The sequence below is a fragment of the Diadema antillarum genome, unplaced genomic scaffold (genome assembly GCF_040938485.1).
Source record: "Diadema antillarum isolate AM-2024a unplaced genomic scaffold, OU_Dant_1.0 seq00000964_RagTag, whole genome shotgun sequence".
Lineage (NCBI taxonomy): Eukaryota > Metazoa > Echinodermata > Echinoidea > Diadematoida > Diadematidae > Diadema > Diadema antillarum.
In genome coordinates, this window is record NW_027271810.1 from 309,283 (window position 1) to 333,241 (window position 23,959).

At 37.9% G+C, this 23,959-nt stretch overlaps 1 protein-coding gene across 1 annotated transcript in view; it reads right to left on the reverse strand.

The window, feature by feature from the left end:
• LOC139741937 (uncharacterized) overlaps positions 1 to 23,720 on the reverse strand; it is a 68,943-nt gene extending 45,223 nt beyond the window's left edge. Inside the window, exons 1-2 of the mRNA XM_071652508.1 lie at positions 23,597 to 23,720; positions 15,937 to 16,191 (exon numbers count right to left, since the gene is read on the reverse strand). Coding sequence (XP_071508609.1) covers positions 15,937 to 16,175 — 239 coding nt within the window. The 5' untranslated portion in view covers positions 16,176 to 16,191; positions 23,597 to 23,720. The remainder of the gene's footprint in view (positions 1 to 15,936; positions 16,192 to 23,596) is intronic.
• Between the last annotated feature and the right edge of the window lie 239 nt (positions 23,721 to 23,959).

Here is a 23,959-nt window from a genome sequence, read left to right on the forward strand (position 1 = left end):
TATGATATTCAGTGGTAGTCTTGAGGGTTATGATCAATGGGATGAGCTCTAACTCAAACTCAAAACAGTGCTCCTTTGTTTGCCCATAAGGCATAACAAACATTATGTAACAAGCCCATGTCTTGTAAGATCAGGGCAGAGTGGGGGAAGCCCATCAAAACCATAAAAAAGAGAACAAATTGCATAAGAGGTTAACAAACTTTGGGCTTAGAAAGATATGGTATTTTCAAACTGGAAAGCAATGCATTTAATCCATGACAGCATTTTTATTTCTTTGTGAATTTCAAATTCATAACCATAATTCTGTTTTAAATATTTTCTCTTTCCCTCTTTGGTTTGGAATATGAATTAGTCACTTACCTTGTCAAGTTTTATGTGAATTCCACTGAGTCATTAATTATCCCACAAATATATAATGGAAAAGGGCAAACGTAATAATAATCTTTATTTACAGAGCATTCACGAGTGAGCTTCAAAAGAGTAATTTCTTAATGAAATAAAGCAATATATCAGGCATTATTCATTAATCTATAAAGCTGAAATTCTATCATAATATTCATTTGTGAAAGGTTGTAATACAGACAGTATGAAATACTTTTAAGTACAAAAAATATTTTTGTCCATTTTATGATTTAAACAGAGTATACAAAGAAGGAACCCGATGGATGGAAACACTGTGAAATATTCCTCACTATTAATGCATGATGAAAATTAGGTCCCATCGTACATATTGTTCGGCTTGGTAGACACATGAGCACCCCATGTCTTCCTGTTATTCACCCTCCCATCCCACTCTCCTTCCACAACCCCCCCCCCCAAAAAAAAAAAAAAAGTAATAAAAAATTTCCTCGGTAATCAAAAGGGGAATGTAATATTCTTAATGTACTTCCCACTGCCATCACAAGCTGTAGTATGATATCATCAGCTGAGACCCATGAAGGCATGAGTAGGGTTATCTTGGTATCCATAGGCGATGCTTCCTACATGTGAAGTTTGGTTGGAAGTGAACACAATATCCTACCACATAAAAAATTTGCAATAAAGCCTAAAATATAACAAGATATAACTATTTTCTCAATAAACCATAACTATAGACGGTTTAGTCTAGGAACATTCTTATCATATTTACTGTAGTGTTCACATTTTGTATATTTAATGATATTTACCATTGATTATACTGATTCAAACTTTTGCATTGGTTGTTTCTATCCCTAACTCACATTTTAGAACTATTTTGAAGCACTAAAGCTGGGTCTTTCTTTCATCAGCAAATTGTAAATAATGCCTCTAAGGAAAGCAAGATGCACTATCTATTTTGAACCCATCTTCCCGATGGAACATACGTGAAATCCTCAATAGATGGGAGAAATCATGATTGTCAAATCGACAGTACTCTATCAAACAATTACAAAATGGTTCAAGTTTTGTGCATATCAGATAGCTTTTCAACCACTATTCTGCATACTGCAAAGGATGTGTGATTATCACCAAGTACTTACAAGACTGGCTGGTTGTTGTTAATATCTTCCATGCCTGCAAGATTTACGTTGCACTCTTACTCCCCTATAATCTCCTTGTGATGGGTAGGGAATCGGATTCCGGTGTTTGAGTAAAAGAAGCAGTCGTGCGGAGATAGGTATTAAGAGGCAACGAAAAGCTATCCTGAGACGGAGTCTCCCAGGAATATAAGCCACCTGGGAAAGGCAGTCAGCCGGGAACGAACGGAAAAGAATCTCGCAGTCATGGTGAAAGTTGGACAAAAAAGTCTTCCCTTTCCCAATATCAGTCCAACAATTTCTCTCACAGAAACAAACAAACAAACAGGCAAGCAAATGCAAAGATGAGCTCTTCCCAAAAAGATGCTTGCGATATCAGTGGTCCCACAATGAATGTGTTCCAGAGTTTGATGGCACTTCACTAATGGAACCACAGCTGCAGGAGGAGCGCTAAAATGGCAGGTGTTGCTTGATTCTACGACTATACGCACACTCAGAGTTCGACGCAAGCCTAAACGTCAAGCAACGTCATCTGACACACGAGGTGCAACCACAAAATGTCTGGAAAACGACACCTCGCACCCATTCCAACATGGATCCTCACGTTGCAACGAGCGTGACAGTATGATGCCCAAGGAAGATGAAGAAGAAAAATAATCAGCAATGGCTAGAGCGAAATTGCCCCCCTGTTATGTAATCGATGTTGACCGTCCAGACATGAGACAAACGATTAATAGGAAAGAAGGGAGGCCTCCTCGCCAAGGTGCCAAAATGGGTTCCCAGTCCACGAACAATTTCGAAATGTCATCATTTTGTTGCACATAAATGTAAGATCCCCTAGGCCAATATCAACCTAATCACAAGACTTGAGATAAAGAAATTACCTTTGACCAGGTAAATACCACACACCGATTGCTGTCAAGCAAAACTGCAGAGTGTTAAAGTATGATGTACTTTGGAGCCTTAAAAAGTAACAAAAATACAAACAACTAGAAGTGGGTGGCTGATTTAATCATATAAAAGAGCACAAAAGGAAAGATTAAACAAACAAATTTCATACTAAAATGGCACTGCATGCACAAGGTTTATTGTGTGACTTTGATATTACTGTTTACAAATTCTAAACATGTTTTCACTTTCTGAGTTAGTACAAACTTGTACATGTCAGGACAAGGATTTTAAAGAAATTGGGTTGGTTGGGAATCTTGTACTCAACAAGTCAGAAAAGGTCTTGCACCAAAATATCTCAGAATCATAATTCAAACCTATATTTTTTCTCCATGGACCTTGCAACCACAGACCTTTGAGTCATCTGTAATGACTCTTAGCCTGCATTCCACTACTTGGAATCCTGCTTGCCTGCCAATTGTTGTAATGTCACAAAAGCAAGCTTTACAAGTGTTAGAAACAACCTTTGTTATTCAAACAACATTATTACCTTTCAAGAATTTGTAAGTAAAGTGGTCTACTTAAAGATAATATAAAGTTTTGGTACCTCAAAAGTTTCCCTGAATTTCCTTGTCTTAGTTTGTGTTTCAGGTTAAAGTACCTTTCATATAACTAACACTGTGAGACTTACTCGCCCCAAAGTGCTCTCATGTCTTAGTAATCATGCAATAATGGTTTCGTACCAGAGCCGTCGCGGTACCGTGGTACCGCGAGAATCAATATACAGTACACGTATTGTACGAAACCATTACTGCATGCATGATAACTGCAACCAGCAGCCCCATACGCATAGCTAAATGGGGCTGCGCATTGTAGCATCCAGGATCACGACAGACGTAGTATCGCGAGTAAATATCAACTTAAAATCCAAAAATTTCTTGAACTTGAAGACTCACCAGTTAAGTTGAAGTATTGAAAACAGGCTTCGGGCAACGTTTGGTTCTGCCAATAGTCCCTTTCTGTTCGAATTGATGACTGAATGTGACTCGGTCGAGAGGACCTTGGGAGAGCTACACTGAATCGACAGCCAGCGCATGCGCACACAGACATCTTATCCGTTCATGGATTTGAAATTTGCGCTGACCGTCAATTCAGTGTAGCTCTCCCAAGGTCCTCTCGACCGAGTCACATTCAGTCATCAATTCGAACAGAAAGGGACTATTGGCAGAACTAAACATTGCCCGAAGCCTGTTTTCAATACTTCAACTTAACTGGTGAGTCTCCAAATTGAAGAAATTTTTGGATTTTAAGTTGATATTTACCCGCGATACTACGTCTGTCGTGATCCTGCATGCTACAATGCGCAGCCCCATTATGCTATGCGTATGGGGCTGCTGGTCGCAGTTAATTGCATGATTACTAAGACATGAGAGCACCTTGGGGCGAGTAAGTCTCACAGTGTAGTTATATGAAAGGTACTTTTACTTGAAACACAAACTAAGACAAGGATATTCAGGGAAACTTTTGAGGTACCAAAACTTTATATTATCTTTAATAGCAGTATTGGTAATTCAAATTTGCTCCATAAACTTATCAATACTCACATTTCTGCAGCTTATTCCGCTTTAACACTGTCATGTTACTACAGAGAAAAATCTATTCTCATGGATCTCATACACTACGGCAAGCTCATTCCTGTATGCAATGGCTTAATGATGGTTTCAAATGCCAATAGTATGTACATTCATCAAGCTTCTCTAACATTGATTCTTTGCAGCAACGTGCCTTTGAATCTTTCCATTTGAAGGTCAGAGAGAAAATAAGCGAGTTGTATTTCTTGAGCAGCAGTGAGAGAGCTTTAAACAAAATGCTTCATAAGTCGATAAGTGGAAATAGTGACATCTCAACTAAAAGCAAATGAGTTTCAGTATGCACATGACATCATTAAAGGGATAGTACAGTATTGGTGGAGATGAGAATTGAGTTTTTAATTTTTTGCAAGATACCAAGAAAACATTTATGATATAGTACAGAGCATACTATTTCAAGAGGAATTAAAAGTTTATTTGATGAAAATCGGGTTTGGAATGAATGAAACATCCAAAAACAAAGTAAAACAAATCGATCGTAATAAAGTGTGGGTCCCACACTTTACCAGAATCACTCTTTTTTGGATATCTCAGCCATTTCAAAACCAATTTTCATCGAATTTTCATTGAATTCCTCATAGAATTACATGCTCTTTCATATTTCATTTAGGTTTCTCATTATCTCACCAAAAAATGTTAGAAACCTAAAATTAGGTCTCAACCAAAACTATACAATCCCTTTAAACTCAGTGAACAGGACGGTCAATTCAAGGTGCCTATGGATTAACCCTAATCTTACCATCACCAGCTTCTGCATATGTACACAGTATTCATGGCATTGGGTAGATGGTCCTCAAAGGCTTTGCTGCCACATGAAATGACTTGCTGACATCCACTTGTTCATAACTTTCTTTATTTTGAAGGGGGATGATATCCAGTATGTGGAATGAGCTAATGCAGCAATATTAGTAGAACACATCAGTGACGTTTGAGGAGAATCGGACAATCCATTCAAAAGTTTGAATTTTGAACAACTAAAAGTGGTAACCATGGTGTAAAGAAGGTTTGACAGGGTAAAATTGTAAGGGAGGAAGCATGTGCTATTCTTGGGCTGCCAAAATTTTAACATAAAAATCAAGTAGATTCCAATAGGCAGTTATGGAGTTACATGTTGTTTGTGCACATTGCATGCATTTTTATAGGCCAAAGTTATTCTACAATACATGCATCCCAATCAGGGAGACGGGCATTTATGCTATCACAAGGACAGACAAGAAAACTGTAGTTTTCAGGGAGGCTCCTGCAAAATCATGGAGCCCTATCACTTGTCAGCTCTCCTACTCTGGTGCCTTGTGCAAACTGCAAAGAAAATGGAAACTCAAATTTGGAATGACCATCGGTTCACAAGAAGACAAATTCATCTTACCTCGAGAAACCAATGAGGAATATCTGTGGGTCAAATGCAGAAAACGGAACTTGCTCTTCTGCCATCCCGCCCACTTTGGTCCCCGCGTCAATTCAAGCTTGTATCACCGCACTTTATGCAGACTCACATGAACAAGAATCATCTGGTCATTTTCTGCTGGAATTATTTGTGGGGAAAGCGGTAATTGCTGTCAGAGGACCAAGGCGTGCCTCAAAGATTCACTCTATGACAATTTATGATGCGTAATAATAATAATCAGACGCCATAACGGTTGAGAGCCTGGAGCCACGGAGGGTGTGGAGTGTGTCCAGCTAGCTGTCACCGATATCTCAATACACCTTCCAAATAAGTGGTTGGAAGGCTTGGTGTTAAGGAATGGTATGACGGGGGCATACATGTAGTAAAGTGTTTACTGAAGACACCAACCTGCCCCTCTATCCCTCCTCTAAAATAATAATAAGGAATGGGGTGAACGGAAGATATAATCCCTCGCACAATGGGAGCCAAAAAGGAAAAATACCGATCCTTTTTGCTCCCTCCCTATTCATTCAGTCTACGCCCTCAGACTTGTATTCTAATCTCTGGGATAATCTCTTGATCTCTTTTATGTTCAAGACATTATATACCAATGCAGGTTGGGGCCCATACAATGCCCTAAGTACTGTTCAAACAGAACGGCTATCATGGCTCTGGATGGGCAGGGTGGAATCCTCTTGCAACCAATGCCATCTGCACCTGATATGGCTCTCCAAGGCTTCACCAGAAATCAGTAACTTTGCAATTAAACAGCTCTGACTGCGTTTAAAGCTGTTGATGCAGTGCAAATTGACAACTCATTTGTTTGTTTTTAAAGTTGCCCATTTGGCAGGTAAAGAGGGCGCTTCACGAACCGCTCATCAAACTTCGATTAGTCCATGCCATGGCAAATAATTACAAAGTCCTGGTGAAGATTTTCTGATGATGCAGAATGCAGAGGTCACCTTTTAAATCTCAAAGCACCACATGCCATGCAGTGATACATACACATAATTACTATGGAGACATATTATGTACCAGCTTCATGCACACAAGTACAGGTAACTAAACATAACCATCAATTTTATGCGAGAAGCTCACTGATATTTTGACAACCATGTGTATTCGTACCCTGCCTGGATTGTGTGCAACATCAAACTATGGTACAATGTACACAAACATTTCTCTTTATTACCTCCACCAAGTAGGTTTATGTTTTTGTCAGTGTTGGTTTGTCTGTTTGCAAAATACATGTACATCATAAAGTTGGGAAGGGACTTGGACGAAACTTACAGGAAAAGTTTACAATGACACAAAGAACAGATGATCAAATTCCAGTATTGGTCTGGCCCACCATTTGAATCCAGGAATTTCAAAAAAAAAAAAATCTGTTTTCTTTTTTGAAGGATTATCATTGGCAAATAGGACAAGTAACTCATCTAATTACTGGGCCTGACATGCCTCCTGTCAAGTCTTACAACTTTTCCCTCTTAAAACAACAATGTTCACCAACAACAAAAAACAAAAATCGACAAACGAACATACATCCAATGATATGGCACATTATTGCTGTTCTGTGTAGACCATAAGTACAATTCTGCATGATATTCCTGCTGATTTAGACAGGAAGGAAAACAAAATAAAAGAAGTTCTGTCAAAGACAGTTACAACATATGAAATTTTATAAGTAAAGTTCCACAACTTTAAAGGCACAGTGTAATGGTGATATTGGTCAAACGCATGCAAATTATAGGACAAGTCCACCTTCATATACATTAGGATTGAGAGAATGCAGCAATATTAGTAGAACACATCAGTGAAAGTTTGAGGAAAGTCGGACTATCCGTTCAAAAGTTATGAATATTTTAAGCATCTGTGCAGTCACTGCTGGATGACAAGACTACTACAGTGTATGATGTCACATGCGTACAACTATATAAGGAAAATAAAAAGATAATTTCACAAAACTTTACTTTTTGAATAAAGTGCACATTTCTTCGACTTGCTACTGAAGTATGTTAAGGGTAATATTATTCCCCCTGCCTTCTGAAAGAGAGAAGTCGAATGTTCTTTTGTTATGCGAGAAAAATGGAAATATGTTGAATTTTCTTTGTTCTTTCTTTATATCGTTGTACTCATGTGACATCACAAGCTTACTTAGTCTTTCCATCCAGCCGTGACTGATCAGAAACTTCAAAAATTCATAACTTTTGAACGGATTGTCCGATTTTCCTCAAACTCTCACTGATGTGTTCTACTAATATTGCTGCATTCACTCAACCCACATGTCTATGAAGGTGAACTTGTCCTTTAATAAGGTGATGATGTCATCAACTCACAATTCTCTCCTCAGTTTGTGAATAAAATAATATGTATTTTGAAAAAAAACCCTCACATTTCAAACGGTGAATAATTCAACGAGCACAATCCCCCCCCCCCAAAAAAAAAAGAGAAAAGGATGATAAAAATTGCCAAGTTATACTGCAACACTTCAACAGTTTAATGCTTTTTTATGCAAAACATCTGGAATTTTTTCCTCTGATTCAATGTCAACAGAAAAAAACATTCTCATGACTTCTTTCGTTGGTCAAAACGGAAACATGTGAGGCCAAACACAATCTCATCTTTTAAATATATTTGTATCAATATGCAGATGTGGCTGCTACAGCAGAATTGCTAATTGCAGAATTTCAAAGAAACATCAATTGAAATTCTGCCATTTTTTATACCAGGTTTGATTTTGATCATGAAACTTCCATTGTTGAATAGTTTGTTTGATTCTACTCTCTATAGTGCCAACTTCAAGTTTGGCATGTGGATAGGCAAAGTTCCAGTGTATCTGTCCACAGAGTATAATGCTTCTTACCCCCCCCCCCCCCCCCCCCATGGCACATACAACAGATCTCAACTCATTCATAGTGAAAGTACTACTCCAAACAGCTTTCACTGGCTCTTTACAATGTGCACACATGGTTTCTTTCTTGCGCAAATACACCTGTACACTGTAAATCTGATGAGACATTGGGCAAGTAGGAAATTTACTGGTCTAAGAATGTACGGTGTCTGGCAGAATAAGAAAGCAAGGAGGCAATGGGGAGCCCACTGCAATTTTGGGGTTTCAGCATTCTACTTTATTTGTTGCAGTTTTTGGCATTTCATTTCTCTGAATACAAGATATCATGGGAACATGCCACTGCTTGAGGCAGCCTAAAGGCTTGTGCTTTCAAAGAAAAAAAACAATTTATCAAAAAAAAAAAAAAATGGTGATTGAATCATATAAAAGACTTTTCAAAACCACTGAATTATGTCACAATCCAAAATTTGATTTTGAGTCAAAATTACATGCTACTTGTAGGGCCCTTCTACCGGAAGGTGACAACATTGTAGTTGCTGATTTACTGACGAACATTAATTATTCTTGTATGCACCAGCTAATGTTTGTGAGGGGCAAGTTTCACCAGAAAATTGCAACATTTCAAGAAATTGTAAAAATATAGGCCCTTACCAAGCTCTGCTTATTTAATTTTTTCTTTCATGATACATTCTGGTCCACATGCTATTTGACAGATGTAGACAGATTATTTCCCTCTTAAATCTATGTTTCTTTCTGTTTTTAAACAAGCAATAACATTCATAATCAAAACTGAAATTTGATGATGGTTTCTACCTCAAAACTTTACGTGGCCACCATAGATTTCAACTTGCTTAAAGGGAACCCAAACCCAAAGAGCAATGTGGATTGAGTGAAAGCAGCAACATTAGTATCTGTAAACACACCAGTGAAAATTTGAGGAAAATCGGACAATCGATGCAAACTTTATGAATTGTAAAAATTTTGGTGTTGGAACCGCTGGATGAGGAGACTACTTGAGGTTATGACATCTACATGTATGTGGTCAACAATATAAATAAAATATAAAGGGAATTCCACAAAAATTCATTTTTTATGAAAATTCACATTCCATCAACTTGATACTGACATACATGTTAAGGGTACATGTAGCAATTATTCCCCCTGCTTTCTGAAAGTGGTTAGTTAAGTGCTCTTTGATAATGCTAGAAAAGTTAATTTTTGTGGAATTTTCTTTATATTTTCTTTATATTGTTGTCTACACATACATCATAACCTCTAGTAGTCTCCTCATCCAGCTGTTCCAACACCAAAACTTTAAAAATCCATAACTTTTGCATCGATTGTCCGATTTTCCTCAAACTTTCACTTATGTGTTCTACTGATGTTGCTGCTTTCACTCTATCCACATTGTTCTCGGGTTTGGGTTCCCTTTAAAGAAAATTAGTATTAACATAGAAATGCACGTGTACATCTTCTGTACCATATAGGAACAGACTCTCACATGTTTTTGCAATGGATAGTCTCCTAGTACGTACCTCCTTGGTCTAAATTTGGAGGTAATGTAAATTATTCACTAAAGTACTTAGTCATACTGTACACAGACCAGCCGTACCGACATTGAGGAACAATGACAAACACATTGGCCTGGTCCTGGTACTAACTGGTGTGGGTTCATAGCTAGTCTGGCTATCAGACTGCATGCAGCACTTTCCATTTTATTGGTCTTCTTGTTTCTTTCCTATTGATGTACAATGTACTATGTTCTTACTACAGGCAATAATCCTACACTGCACATCTACTTTTTAATACTTAACCCATTGAGGATGAGCTGATTTTGCTACAATGTAATACGCATTTCCCACAGACCCTTTGCACGAGTATTACTCAGGACTCGTCCTCAATGGGTAAGACTAACTTTCTGCAATGATACTGTTAAATGGAGATCCTTAGTTTTCTACATTGTAAGCTTCACTGTACAAATGTAGATGAAGAGTATCCAAGTAAAGGGAATCTCTTGGAATGGTACAGTCTTTGCATAAGGCTAAGAAAATTAGGCAACAACAGGACTGACCCTGTGGACAACCAAAATACTCAAAAAAATTTGGCTACGTACATAAGTGAAAACTGTTGGGAAAATATGGAAATATAATGCCCAAAACATTTAAAGGACAAGTCCACCTTCATAAACATAACGATTGAGAGAATGCAGCAATATTAGTAGAACACATCAGTGAAAGTTTGAGGAAAATTGGACAATCGATGTAAAATTTTTAACATTTTTGCGTTGGAACTGCTGGATGAGGAGACTACTAGGGCTCGTGATGTCATATGAGTACAACAGTATAAAGAAAATGTAAAGAAAATTCAACATATTTTCACTTTTTTCGTATAATAAAGGAGCACTTTACTTGCCTCTTTCTAAAGGCAATGGGAATAATATTACCCATTACATATGTCAGTAACGAGTCAAGGGAGTGTGTACTTTTTTCAAAAGATGGAATTTTGTGAAATTCTCTTTACATTTTCCTTTATTGTTGTACGCATGTGACATCATACACTGCAGTAGTCTTCTCATCCAGGGGTGACTGCACAAAAACTTCAAAAATTCATTACTTTTGAACGGATTGTCCGATTTTCCTCAAACTTTCACTGATGTGTTCTACTAATATTGCTACATTCTCTCAATCCTTATGTTAATGAAGGTGAACTTGTCCTTTAAGGGATAAATTGAGTAGGCCCTAAGTGACAGTAACTGCTGGTCTATTAAAGTCTGAGAATTTTATTTCCACTTTACTGTGCATGCATTTCATGGTACAAGCTTGTATCTTCCTACAGTTGTAAACATACATTATTCATGACAAGAGAACAAACTTCTGCACTATTCTTGTTTGAGACAGTTTCCTTGATAAACCTGGCTGTTTATCATCATAAAGACATGACAAAAAATTAATACTCAAGGATTAAAATTAAATTAATTAAAACTTGAACTCAATAAAGAAACATGACACATCTGAAAATTGTGTTCTACCTATTAAATGGTATCAAAAGATGAGCTACAAAATATTTCATCGTGAACTTAACAATCATTGATACTATAATCAAAGATTGCATCAAACATTCTTACTCCAAAAAGCTCTGCATGATCCTGGAAATGTACCTCAAAATAGCAAGCAAACCAGAAAAATGAAAACATAAAAAGATGAACAAAGGGGAACAAAAAGAAAAATCCCAAATTGTACTAATATGAATACCTTGTCTGGAAAATACAGTACAAAAACAGTGTACATTTGCAATGGTCTGAAATGGCACCACCTGATAATGTTGATGGTGCCAACAGGAGTTTGACTACTCAGATGAATACTTTTTTGCTCTCATTACTTATTTCTATTCTGATAAAAATATATTGTTACTAAATAAAAACAAAATTTTGCACAACTGCAGTACTGCACTGCACCTTTGTCCATAACCTGTTTGCAGTTATTCCATGATCCATAAAAGTACCATGAGCCAGGGTTATACTATGTACACACACAAAAAAGTGGGTCAACGTTTGTCCAGAATGATCATAAATGACTCATGTGACTCGTGTTGCAAGACTTGTGTCACCGTGCCTGTCGCGGCAAGCTCATACTCCGACTCTCCTAAAAAAATGAACAATTCCAAAGTCTTCTGACAACTCACTTGATATCATGCTAATAACTTCATAGCTCTGGCAGTTCCACCCTGAACTTGCATTTTATTTTTGTCTCATCCTTTGTTCTATCACTGCCCCCTTCTTTCTCTATTTCTGGAGATTTCCATGAGCAAAGTTACTATTTCCATAAAATGTGCAATATGAGCTTTATCATTATCATTATTATTACTTCAGAAAGCATAAAATCAATCAGGTAAAGGGTCAGAACTCCCAACTTGAGAAAAAAAGGTAATGCCAATCCGATGTTCTCCTTCACTAGCAAGGATTTAATTGTGAATATATCATTCAAGGTACAATACAATAGGAATACAGACATGGACAAATATTAGTTTGGATCAACTCTCATAATTTTTCCTCATACATTGTACCTTCTTGTAGACAAATTATGTCTTATACTACAATGTACATCAAAGTAGAACTTTCATACTGTGCTGCATTAGAAACTCCTACACTAGCTCGAAGTGAGAGGAATATCATTAACACAAATACAGTTTGTAGTTAGAGTACTACTAGGATAAATTTCCTTGAATTTGACCTATAGGCCTATCTCTATTTGAAAAAAAAAAACAACAACAAACAAACAAAATAACAATTACTGTTGAGAATAAGTGTGGTTTCGGGACAAAAAATATTTGAAATACTACAATGAAAGTTTCTGCAAATATGATACTCACAAGATGTGCATCCTGTTTCTAAATTCACCCTTCACAGCCAGAAAGAATCTAGAACTAGTCCAGTCATCATCAATCTACACGAAATAAATCAAGTGTCAAGCCAAATTCATCATACATACAGACAGAAAGCACGCCCTCAATGCCACTTATCATTGTGTGACAGCAAAACGAACGGCAAAAAATCCATCGGGCGTTTTGTTCTTTTTAAATTTTTTATTAACATCCAGCTGCTTTGCTCCTACCATGAACACTTACGAGGAGGGACCTTCACCTTCACAGCTGATTTGTTCGGAAATGTCGGATGTACCACGTATTAAAGTTTCTGGAGAATGGAAACCAGATGGTTCTTTCCCCTTGAATCACTGAGCCCGACTGAGCGAGAAGTCCATCAGGCCTGGGAGACATTTCGTCATGTCATGTGAGCACAACTTCATGCAACGCCAGCCTCACATCACTCTGAGAGAAGAGTTAATTGAATTCTCCGCCTCATGAGGACCAAGGAGAAGAATTTCCAAGACAGGGAACCTTTATAGCCCTTGGACTTTTGTACAAACGATTGCGATACTCCTATCAAACAGTTTTGTTTTTGTTTGTGTGTTTTTTTACCAGCCATTCACTCAAGTTTAGCAATTTGATACTCAAACACAAATCAAAACCTGTATCATACCCAATGACATAAATTTTATTAATAAGGATATGACATCAATGTTTAGGAGGAATCGAAACAGTCAATTAGTTGTGAGTATCTCTCTCTGTTTCTAAGGCCTGAACAATTTGAATCAGTACCAGACACTCCAGAACCGTACACCATAGGACATCGGAGATAGAGAGATCGTAACTTGAACATACAGGCACAAGGGACGATCATACACGCTTTATTCAAATTTGTGCAATTCTTCTGTCCAGATGTCTTAATTGCAACTGATTGACAAATTGCACTACATCGACGTAAATCATTAAGTCTCCCGGGCCTGATGGACTCCTTTATATCGTCGATGTAGGGCAATTTGTCAATCAGTTCCATACACGCTCTGTCTTCATTTGACCTACAAGTATACCAGTACAGTCTCTACATAGTTGTAAAGTGTCAGGCAGAGCATTACTCATCTAATTAAGCGATGAACCTGATATACCGGTACTGGAGAGGTACTGTATATTTCATTCATGTAAGATATCACACACTATCGAAACCCTCGGCTGTCACTTATCACAAACAAAGCATGATAAAGTTGCATCTCTACAGCCACAGCTCATCTTCTGACAGTTTCTGTATTCAAACACTAAAGTCACACAACATCCTTTGCAGAAACTCCAACCTTTCATGAAATGCTTTCAAGGAAAATGATGTACATTTATAACTCATTCTTTGCTACTGATCCCTGGGTTGCTCTGCACCTACAATGTAGACTCCTATACTGGGCATGCAACCAAGTGTTGCAGCAGATTATGAGCAATGTCCCCATACAAATAAAGATTTTGTAGACCTGTTTTATGGCAACTGTAGATTTATTTTTCCACAAAAGTCCTGAAAAAAGTTTAACAGTCTCAGTGGAGTCCAAGTCCAACTTTTCCTTCATTTTTCTCACGTAGACACATGGAGTGATTAGTGTGTCACTGTGTGTGTAGCTTGGGTAGTGTGTAATACTGGAACAAGGATTCGTTGGTAGTGATACAACAAATCGATCGTACACTGCACATTCAACTTTACATTCAAACATTAACCATTCATTAAAAGTGTATCGTACACTGCACATTCAACATATTACTTTGTATTAAAACATGAAAGTACCGGTAAGTACTCTATTGCATCTCAGCACCTAAAAGTTCCTTCTGAATTTATATTCATGCCCATTTTGAAGAATTTTTAATGAGAAACAACAAATTATAGATCAGGCTTGTCGAGAAAATTTCTACGCAATCAACCACAATGCCTACCAAAATGCATTGAAACTGTTTGTCCAGCCTGTGCATCAATTAAGCAGAGTACCCAATAAAGCAGTACCTCGTTATACGGACACAACAGTACTGAGAAGGTACAATTCTTAGCTTTGTTCAGAGTATCTTCATCACACTGGATGATTTACTGCATGGGAAACTGATATGACCTGTCTAATAGTCTGCTGGTATCAATCATACACGGATCATTACAGGACGATATTCTGAAGAATTTCACTAGGGTTTCCGTTGCGGACTCACGATAAGTGATCATGTGTATCACATGTTCTCAATACAATTATGTCATCTAAAACTGAAGACTAGCAGATAGAATTCTTGTACAATGTTGGCTTGCAATAACAGTTAAAGTGTCAGAGACATTTTAAGACTTAAAATCAGAAGGCCAGTTTAGTAAGTGTATTCCAAAGGCCATGAATCAAGCTTTTCCACTCACCTGTACATACTTCTGATCATGTAACAAGTGCTTACGTATAAGATTGCCTTCTATTTTTTATTATGAACGCAAATTGCATGTTTCTCCAGTACTCCCAAGAAGTACATTGAGTGTAGAACTGTATGTACATCAATATCGTCAATCACATGTATGTTTTCTTGCATTTTCAAAGTCTGTCATTGAAATATAAAGATGCTGTCTTCTGCAGCAATAAACTGTGTTAATGAGTAGTTCTAACTTTCCCTGATCATGAGAGTAGGAATGAAATTGACTGTAGCACATATTGTGCATACAGATGTGTAGTACAAGGCATTTTACACAGTGCTGATGGGGGCACCATGGCGGTGTGACTGAGCTTCAATTACGTACCTGGGTACACAACAGTCATATCCATGTGTTGTACAGTGTGTGATTGAAGGTACACACTTGATACTTTTCAATGCTTGAAACTCACTTTGCATACATTTGTTGTTGTTAAGTCAGGCAAGCCTTGAGAAGCCCTCGGGCAAGCTTCCTTATTACTTTGGAAAAGCCTAAGTCATTAAAAAAAGTACATAAAATTTCAACATGTTAGCAAATCTGGTCAATGGAGTGGAAGGCAAATTAATACCTCCTTGTAAATGGTGAAAGGACAATGATTCCATATACATACAACATTTTGTACAAAATATTTGTAAACTTTGTGGCATTTTGAAATAAACTGGAAGTGGTATTTGTGATATCTTTTTTTTTTTAATACCCACTGCTTTGTTCAGCTTTCAGAAATAAGTAACAATATTTATTTTTCAGGATATGTGAGCTTCTAAATGACCTTTTCAGCAGAAATCCTGCATTTGGCACTATTTGTCTGTCTGGGTTTTTGTTGTTGTTGGTTTTTTTTCTGGGTTGGGATTTTTGCAGATTGGTCTCACCTGAATTGGGACATTGTCGAGTGAAGCTGACCGCTGACCAGTGACCGTCTCTTCTGACCCACCCCAGGTGGCATCATCCCCTGTGACCCCCGCAGCTGGATCCATGGGGACAGGGCGGAGCTGGGAGGCATGAGGGTAGGGGCACCACCCTCCCAAGATGCATCTCCCCCAGCGGCTGGCGGGCCAACAGGCCGAGGCCTGTGGTGGGCGACCTCCATGAGGGACTGCACTATCCACATCTATCACCTCCTGTCCCTGTTCAATAGCAAAAATGAGCAGAAGTCAATTTTTATAGGGGCAGAATTTCAAAGTACATTAATGTGTGGAGATATTCCCTTTTAATTCAAGTTAATTTCATGCATTTAAGACTTAAAGGGGAGGGATAGTAACTGATCAGTGGGAATCAGTGGAAATGCTGGGAGATGATTGTTCCAATCCTTATGGGATTCATTCAAGAGTTCATTGTATATCTATTGTTGTGTAAAAATGATTTGCTTCAGAACGGTCTCATATTCAAGTAATGTGCAGATTAATGCTCCGTCACTGACCAGGGACGCTAACCTGGAAGCATTAAACTGCACATTACTTGAATATGAGACCATTCTGAAGCAAATCATTTTCACACAACAATAGATATACAATGAACTCTTGAATGAATCCCATAAGGATTGGAACAACCATCTCCCAGCATTTCCACTGATTCCCACTGATCAGTTACTAGCCTTCTCCTTTAAGTATTTGTACATATTTCAAATTTGTGTGCAAAATGCATACAACATGAAGCAAGGAAATCTGTACCATAGTCAAGAGCATATCACATCACATCCCCCTACATCATTGTAATGGCAGAATGAATTTCATCATTCACTCTGATTTCAGAGATCTCTGTGGTTCAAACTCTAGTTCTACCAGTACAAGCTGGGTGTGCCATGCTCTAAAATGCAACAGGGTTAAATCTAGCATAACCCTCGGGCTCATGCTGAATAAATATAGAGCCTTAATTCATTCTAGCCTAAAACGAAACAAGTATACACACACATACACTTTATACACATTCTGAACAGATGTTTTGTATGCATTCATGGCTCACACTATCAGGCAATTTGTATTTAGCTGTCCCTCTCTCCCAGTCAGTCTGTCCATCTGTCTGTCTGTCTCTTCTCAGCCCTCCCTCACTCTATCTCGCCCCCCCCCCCCTCTCTCTCTCTCTTTCTATCTCTCTCTCTCAATCAACTCAATATTTCTTTGCTGGGTCTGTGCACTTTCCAAAGTATATTACTAAGATTGCATTCACTTTTTTTTTCTGTAATGATTCCAAGGGCAACAAAAGGACACCAACTGGCTTTTATAGAAAGAAGAGAACTTGTATCCTGTACTGATCTCTTTCCCGTTCCAACAACTTAAAACCTAGCTTATTCAGTTCTACATGTACAATGTAAGTCCCCCCTCCTCCCCCCCCCCCCAAAAAAAAAAAATAATAATAATAATTACAAATAAAAGTAATGATATACCATGGTATGTTAGCACAAGAAGGGAAGGATGAGGACTTTTATTTCAATCATGGATTTATCAGGACAATTGCCTTCAAGTACAGCTGTACATGTACATACAATGTGTAGCTACATGTATTAAAACCATGATTCAATTTGACATTGACTATACCACCCGCAAAATCCTCTTATCAAAAACAAAATCTAATTCAAGCTGCATGGATTTAAGATTCCAAAGTAAAAGAGGGCATTAAAACAAGGATTAAGCTTAAATCATAAAAATGCACAAGATTAGAACGTAAGTCTCCACTGCAATAACACGTAGCCAGAAAGTTCATCATCGATTGAATGAATGACATACGTGTATTATCATTATGGAATCATTAAACAAGTGTACAATATGAACATGTCAGTGATCAGCCTTCATGTTCACTCCCTGACACACACTCAAATCATGCCTGCAGTTTATTTACAGCTGTTAGAGCAAATTTGGGTTCTAAAGCCAAAGTGGTAAAACAACCTTGAGGACTTTGACCACATTATACGCATCATTCACCAACAGCCGAGAACTCAATGGCACTTCATTACAATACATCCATATATAATACATTGCAGAGGTTATGTACAATTGTACATAAAGCCCTAAAACATGTAAATAAATGCAACTGTGTAGATGCATATTGTAGCTGTTTCATGACACTATTTTATGCCAGAATTACAGCTGTAAACTATTTTCTGCAGACTTACACTATTTTCTCCCTACCCTGGAACTGACTGAATGAGGCATACCAGTCGCCATAGCGAAACTTCTAGCTGTATAAAAAGTCTTGCTCGAGGACGCTGGTCCCACAGCAGGTTCTGGAACCATGGACCTTCTGGTTGAAATCTCATGTGTAACCTGCTAGACCATTTTACAACACTTCAACCACTGTGGCTTGCCTGCACACTGGCTGCAAAATACTTAGTACTCAGAGATGGACTAACTCATTAAAATACAGTATCATACAATGTAGGCCTAACTTCCCTCTCTTTATTCGTGTGGGAGATAGGTTGAACACAATGCAGAAGACTGTATTATAGCTGATTGTGCATACAAGATATTGTTCATCCACCACAACTATAATACTTTTTTTTCAATAGATGCAGTCTCTAAAAGCTGTGTACCGGTACATTGTCTCCTGCAAGGAGAGGTTACAGTTAACTGGCAGTATTGTTTTTCTGTGAGCTTATTCTCTTGACAGTACAATGTATTTTCTTCTAACAATGTTATCCAGTAGCGTGTGACACATAGCATTTATGAAAATTACAAAGACAAACATGAACAAAATAATGCATGCAAATCGATCACCCTACTTGCAAAATGCTGCCACAGAAGAGCACCGGTACTGTGAAAAACAGTTTGTAGCGCTATCTACTTTTAAATCACCTCTGGTTGTTACACATGATCTTCTCTAAGGAATGCATTCAGCGAAAAAAACATAATGTTGAAAAGCAGAAAACCTCCAACCTTCAAAATACAAGAAAAACAAAAGATTCCTTCATTATTATGTACATTCCTACAGTAGCTACAAAGTGCAGTGCACCCTTAAGGAACCCTTGTCACACGAAGGGAAAAATACTCCTGAAAGCTCTTAGAAAAATACTTATTCACCATTTCATTTTGTTGTTATCTTCACTTTAATATGTTCTCTATATTATGGGAAACACATTTTCTGTATACCGTTGTGGACAAAGAAAACAAAATATTTTTGTCTATAATTTATAACAGAAAGTTGAATGCAAAATATTGGCAATGGAGCAGCATCAGGAAAAGAATCATAAAAAATGAAAATAAAAATCTGGATTGTCCTTTAACAGTAGGCCTACATGTAAATTAATGTTGTAAATTTATGTTGAACCACTTGGGAAACTAGATGTTACTTTATGCCACACAGGTGTATCATACATGTTTAGAATATAGTTGGTGATACATCAAATGTCACAATGCAAACAACCAACATCTTCAAAAAAATTAGAAATGAGGCAATTTCTCGTATTTCCTCTCTTATTTTTGCTGTCACTACAATGATTTCTGGTGTTCTTTAAGAGAATGTGCATTTTGTATCCATGACTGTTTTTCTTATCACATATTTGTCATATGTACATGTACGTTGGCAACATGTCATTGTATCAATCTGTTGTCATATCAACGGGAACTACAATTGTATCCCAGTTCTTTGGATATAGAGAGAATGAATTACACATTATATGCAAAGGAAGCCTGCCATCATAAATAAGTTTGTTGACGTTGTTGTTGTTTTAAAATTCTTTTTCTTCTCATTCTTTGCTGCTGCTCATACTGCTCCCCACAAGTTTGATAAAAGATTCACCAGGTTTACCAGGTAAAAAGAAGAGAAACTAGTACTAGTAGGTAATGCATTCAAATTGCAAGCTGGTTTCTTCCTTTTACCTTGTATAATATGCTGCATATTACTGTAAAAGTGGATATTTTCGCGCGACTAATTTTTCGCGCATGGCCGGGTAAAAAGAGTTTCGCGTGTTTTTAATTCTGCGGAATCAAGACATCACGCACAGGAACATATGGCAAGCAAAAATATTCACGTGCTTTTATTTTCGCGAAATACACAAAAATTTCAACACTGCGAAAATTTCCACTTTTGCAGTACATATATTGCAATTGACTTTGAAAAAGAGCACTGGCACAATAAGAGTGTATTTTAGAACAGTTTTAAATTCAAGACCCAAAAATATTTTACAACGGAGGCCACTCTCTTTAAGTTGTTATTGTTATTGTTGTTGTTTTTGGGTGTTTTTTGTTTTTGTGTGTGTTGTTGTGTTGTTGTTTTTTTTTTTTGGGGGGGGGGGGTTGTAATTCTATGACCAATCCTTAAATCAGCTCTAGAATCTCGAACAGTTTAAATAAGATATCAATCACGGTAATGCAAGTTTAACACAGCATTAATAGCAAAGTCATGCTATATTTAATTGGCCTAACCGTAGGCAATAACTTAGTAGGGATTAGATGTTTTGCATCAGGACTCATACAATCCTACAGGTAATAGCACACAGCCACAGGATTTCTTTGGTTAATGACACAGAGTGTGTCACAATATTAAAGGACAGGTTCACCTTCATATACATGTGGATTGAGTGAAGGCAACAATATTAGTAGAACACATTGATCAGTGAAAGTTTGTTGAAAATCTGACAATCTGTTCAAAAGTTATGAATTTTTGAAATATCTGTGCAATCACTGCTGGAGGAGAAGACTACTACAGTGTATGATGTCACATGCATACAACGATATAAGGAAAATCAAAAGAGAATTTCACAAAACTTTACTTTTTGAATAAAGTGCACATTTCTTCGACTTGTTACTGACTTATGTTAGGGGTAATATTATTCCCCCTGACTTCTGAAAGAGAGAAGTAGAGTGTTCTTTTATTATGTGAGAAAAGTGAGAATATCTTGAATTTTCTTTATCCTTTCTTTATATAGTTGTACTCATGACATATGACATCACAAGCTATAGTAGTCTTCTCATACAGCCGTGACTGAGCAGAAACTTCAAAAATTCATAACTTTTGAACGGATTGTCCGATTTTCCTCAAACTCTCATTGATGTGTTCTACTAATATTGCTGCAATCACTCAACCCACATGTCTACGAAGGTGAACTTGTCCTTTAAGTCTACAATTTACCCAGGGTAAGAGATATTTGGTAACATCAATTTGTATGTGATTATTCTGGCCAGACCTAGAGAGCAATGAATAGGGTTTACAGCACCGATTGAATGAACCATGAACATAAAATTAGTGGTTCTGTAGGTGGTTGTGTATGATGTCGTATTGTACAAAGTACACAATGTACATGAGTATGGCAACTTCAGAAAAAACCTTTCAGAAAGTCCTCAATTTGTTACATGGGTGGGGGGGGGGGGGGGGGTGTCTCACGTCAATTACCGTATAGTCGCCACTTGCGTGTATTTCCAATGCACTCCCGGGTTGGCAAACTAACGATAGGCACTGAATTAGTTCGCCGCCCATAGCGCGTGTTTCTATGTATATACACACCTCAATATAAGATGCATTGTGCATCATCGCGTTTGAAAAACTTTGTTAATCTGCCACCTGAAATCCATTCAAAATAAAAAACATTCTCGCATTAAAAATGGTTTTGTCACCTGTTACATATGGAAAAATACATTTGGATTACAAATTATTTGTGTTTTTATGGAGGAAAAAGGTGAATTAGGAATGTCTTTTGAGAGCGATGAAAATCTGTCGCCCCAGCTGATCTCCGATCGTGGCGCGCGTTACATGCGATGTGAATGTCCGGCGACTTTAGGTAGTGGAGATTAGTGGTACGGTAATCACCTTTACAGCTGTATGGCCTTATGGGACATCTCATGATAGGACATGACATCGGACACGACCTAACAATTGTATCATGGAGCTATGTGTACATCTACATTTTGTAGCTCCATGATTGCATATTGCATAATCCCTAAATTTTCATACCAAAGCAAAATAGGGCCTATGATAAGGGCATAAAGGCTATGAACTTCTTATCTCCACATATTGATCAAATAAGTTTATTACTTGTTTTCCTTTGAATGTATATGATTTTATAATGTCCAGATAACTAATGCTAGCCTGGCTATAGTATAAGTACGATCACATTGATCATGTTGATTTATGTGAATGAAGCCCTATAATTAATTTGCATAAATTTGAATACAATTTTTCCTTAAAAACGGAATTTGAAACTTCGACTCATGATTAGACAGAAAGATCCGTCTGTCCGGAGGACTCTTTTATACTTTGCCATTAACACTGTCCTCCATAGACAGACGGAAGGTACCAGTACCCATTGCTGTGTGGATATTCTTAACCACTGTCTCTATGGAAAATTGGGTGAGGTACCACACCCTTCTCGATTGCGTCTAATTCACGGCCCTAGGTCGGCAAATTTAAGCTTGTAATATATTAGTGAAAGCAACTATTTAACAATTCACTTCACTCACCAGATTAATGAATAATCCAACATTTTGGTAGAATTTTCAACGTAAAACACACATCAACCAGCCCATCGCGACGTCATGTTCAAACTGCAGAAACATACAGTATGAATCTAAGCCAATCACACGAGGTAGTTTCTACGTGTTTTTTTTTACTAAAACACGTACCTCGCATATGATTGGCTTACAGATTCAAAATGGCGACTTACGGCTAGCGAACGGCAATGTTGCGATATGGATAAAATTTCTGCGTTATAACCGAGTTACTGTGAGTATTTCGACAGCACAATGTGAGAAATTAACCCCATATATTGCTGCATAATGTGTCATGTCATGTCAAACTTGTTTGAATGTAAAAAAGCTGCATCTGAAATGTGGTTTATCGTAACGTTTGATCTGTGCGCTACTGCTCCACACAGGAGCCGCAATCATTGACTTCGGTCTGTATACGGAGGGGATCCGTGAAGCCAGACGCAGTCTCCGCGGAACATTCCCCGACGGACAGATACAGCATACAGACCGATCTTTCGGTCAAACTCACGATAAGCTTCAAAATAATACCAAACATAACAATATTGAGCAAAGATGAAATCTTGCCTTCTGAGGGGATTCTATTCTGATGACTTGGCTTGGGCTTGCCCCAGGGACGGCAGGGCCCAACAAGACAGAAAATCCGTCTGTCTGGAGGAGGTTTTTTTTTTTTTTTGGTTTTTTTTTTTCAATGATTTTTTAAAGATTTGAAGCCAGCAGACGTAGTGTCTACTGTCGTAGCGTGCCGTTAGTAGACTTTCTAGACCTAGATAGTCTCCGCAAAACATATCCCCGACGACAAGATACAGACCAATCTCTCGGTCAAACAAATAATATTCATAAATTCGTGCCTCTGGAATAAAGTCGTATGTCCGTCAAGAATGTCAAATGCTCAACTCAAAGTCAAACCACTTCCGCGCGAGGCATAAGCACGTAAGCACTGAACCGCAGCACCAGGCCCGCTACGCGCGGCGCTATGATAGGCCCCGGCAGGTATCCATGTCGATCGCACCACTTGCTCTCTTCGAAGGAAAGTCGTCAAGATTTTGCTATCACAGACATTCTAAGATTTCAAGTAGCGACTTTCGTCACCTTAATAGTACCACACATTCACACTTACCTTATATCGTCCATGTCAACCTGAAATAGCAGATACACTCGAGCAGAAAGTGCGTCTTTTTACGCTCCCGGCGCAGGATATACCGAGTACAACATACAGGTAGACCCTGTCTAGTAAAGTATGTAACCTGACAGTACAGCTAGTTAGTAGGCGCTGCACATTTGGCTACATGCGTGTGAATGCGAGACGATTTCTCGAGTAACAAATGAGTGGTTTTGGTAATCTATGGTGGTCTTAATGAGCAAAGAGTGTTAGTAATTTTCGGGTTGGTCGGCTGCGACGTTCATGCAATTTACGTTTCACGCGAACTTATGATACCATGTACAGATACTAGATTTGAAAGATTAATGACATCTTTTGCTC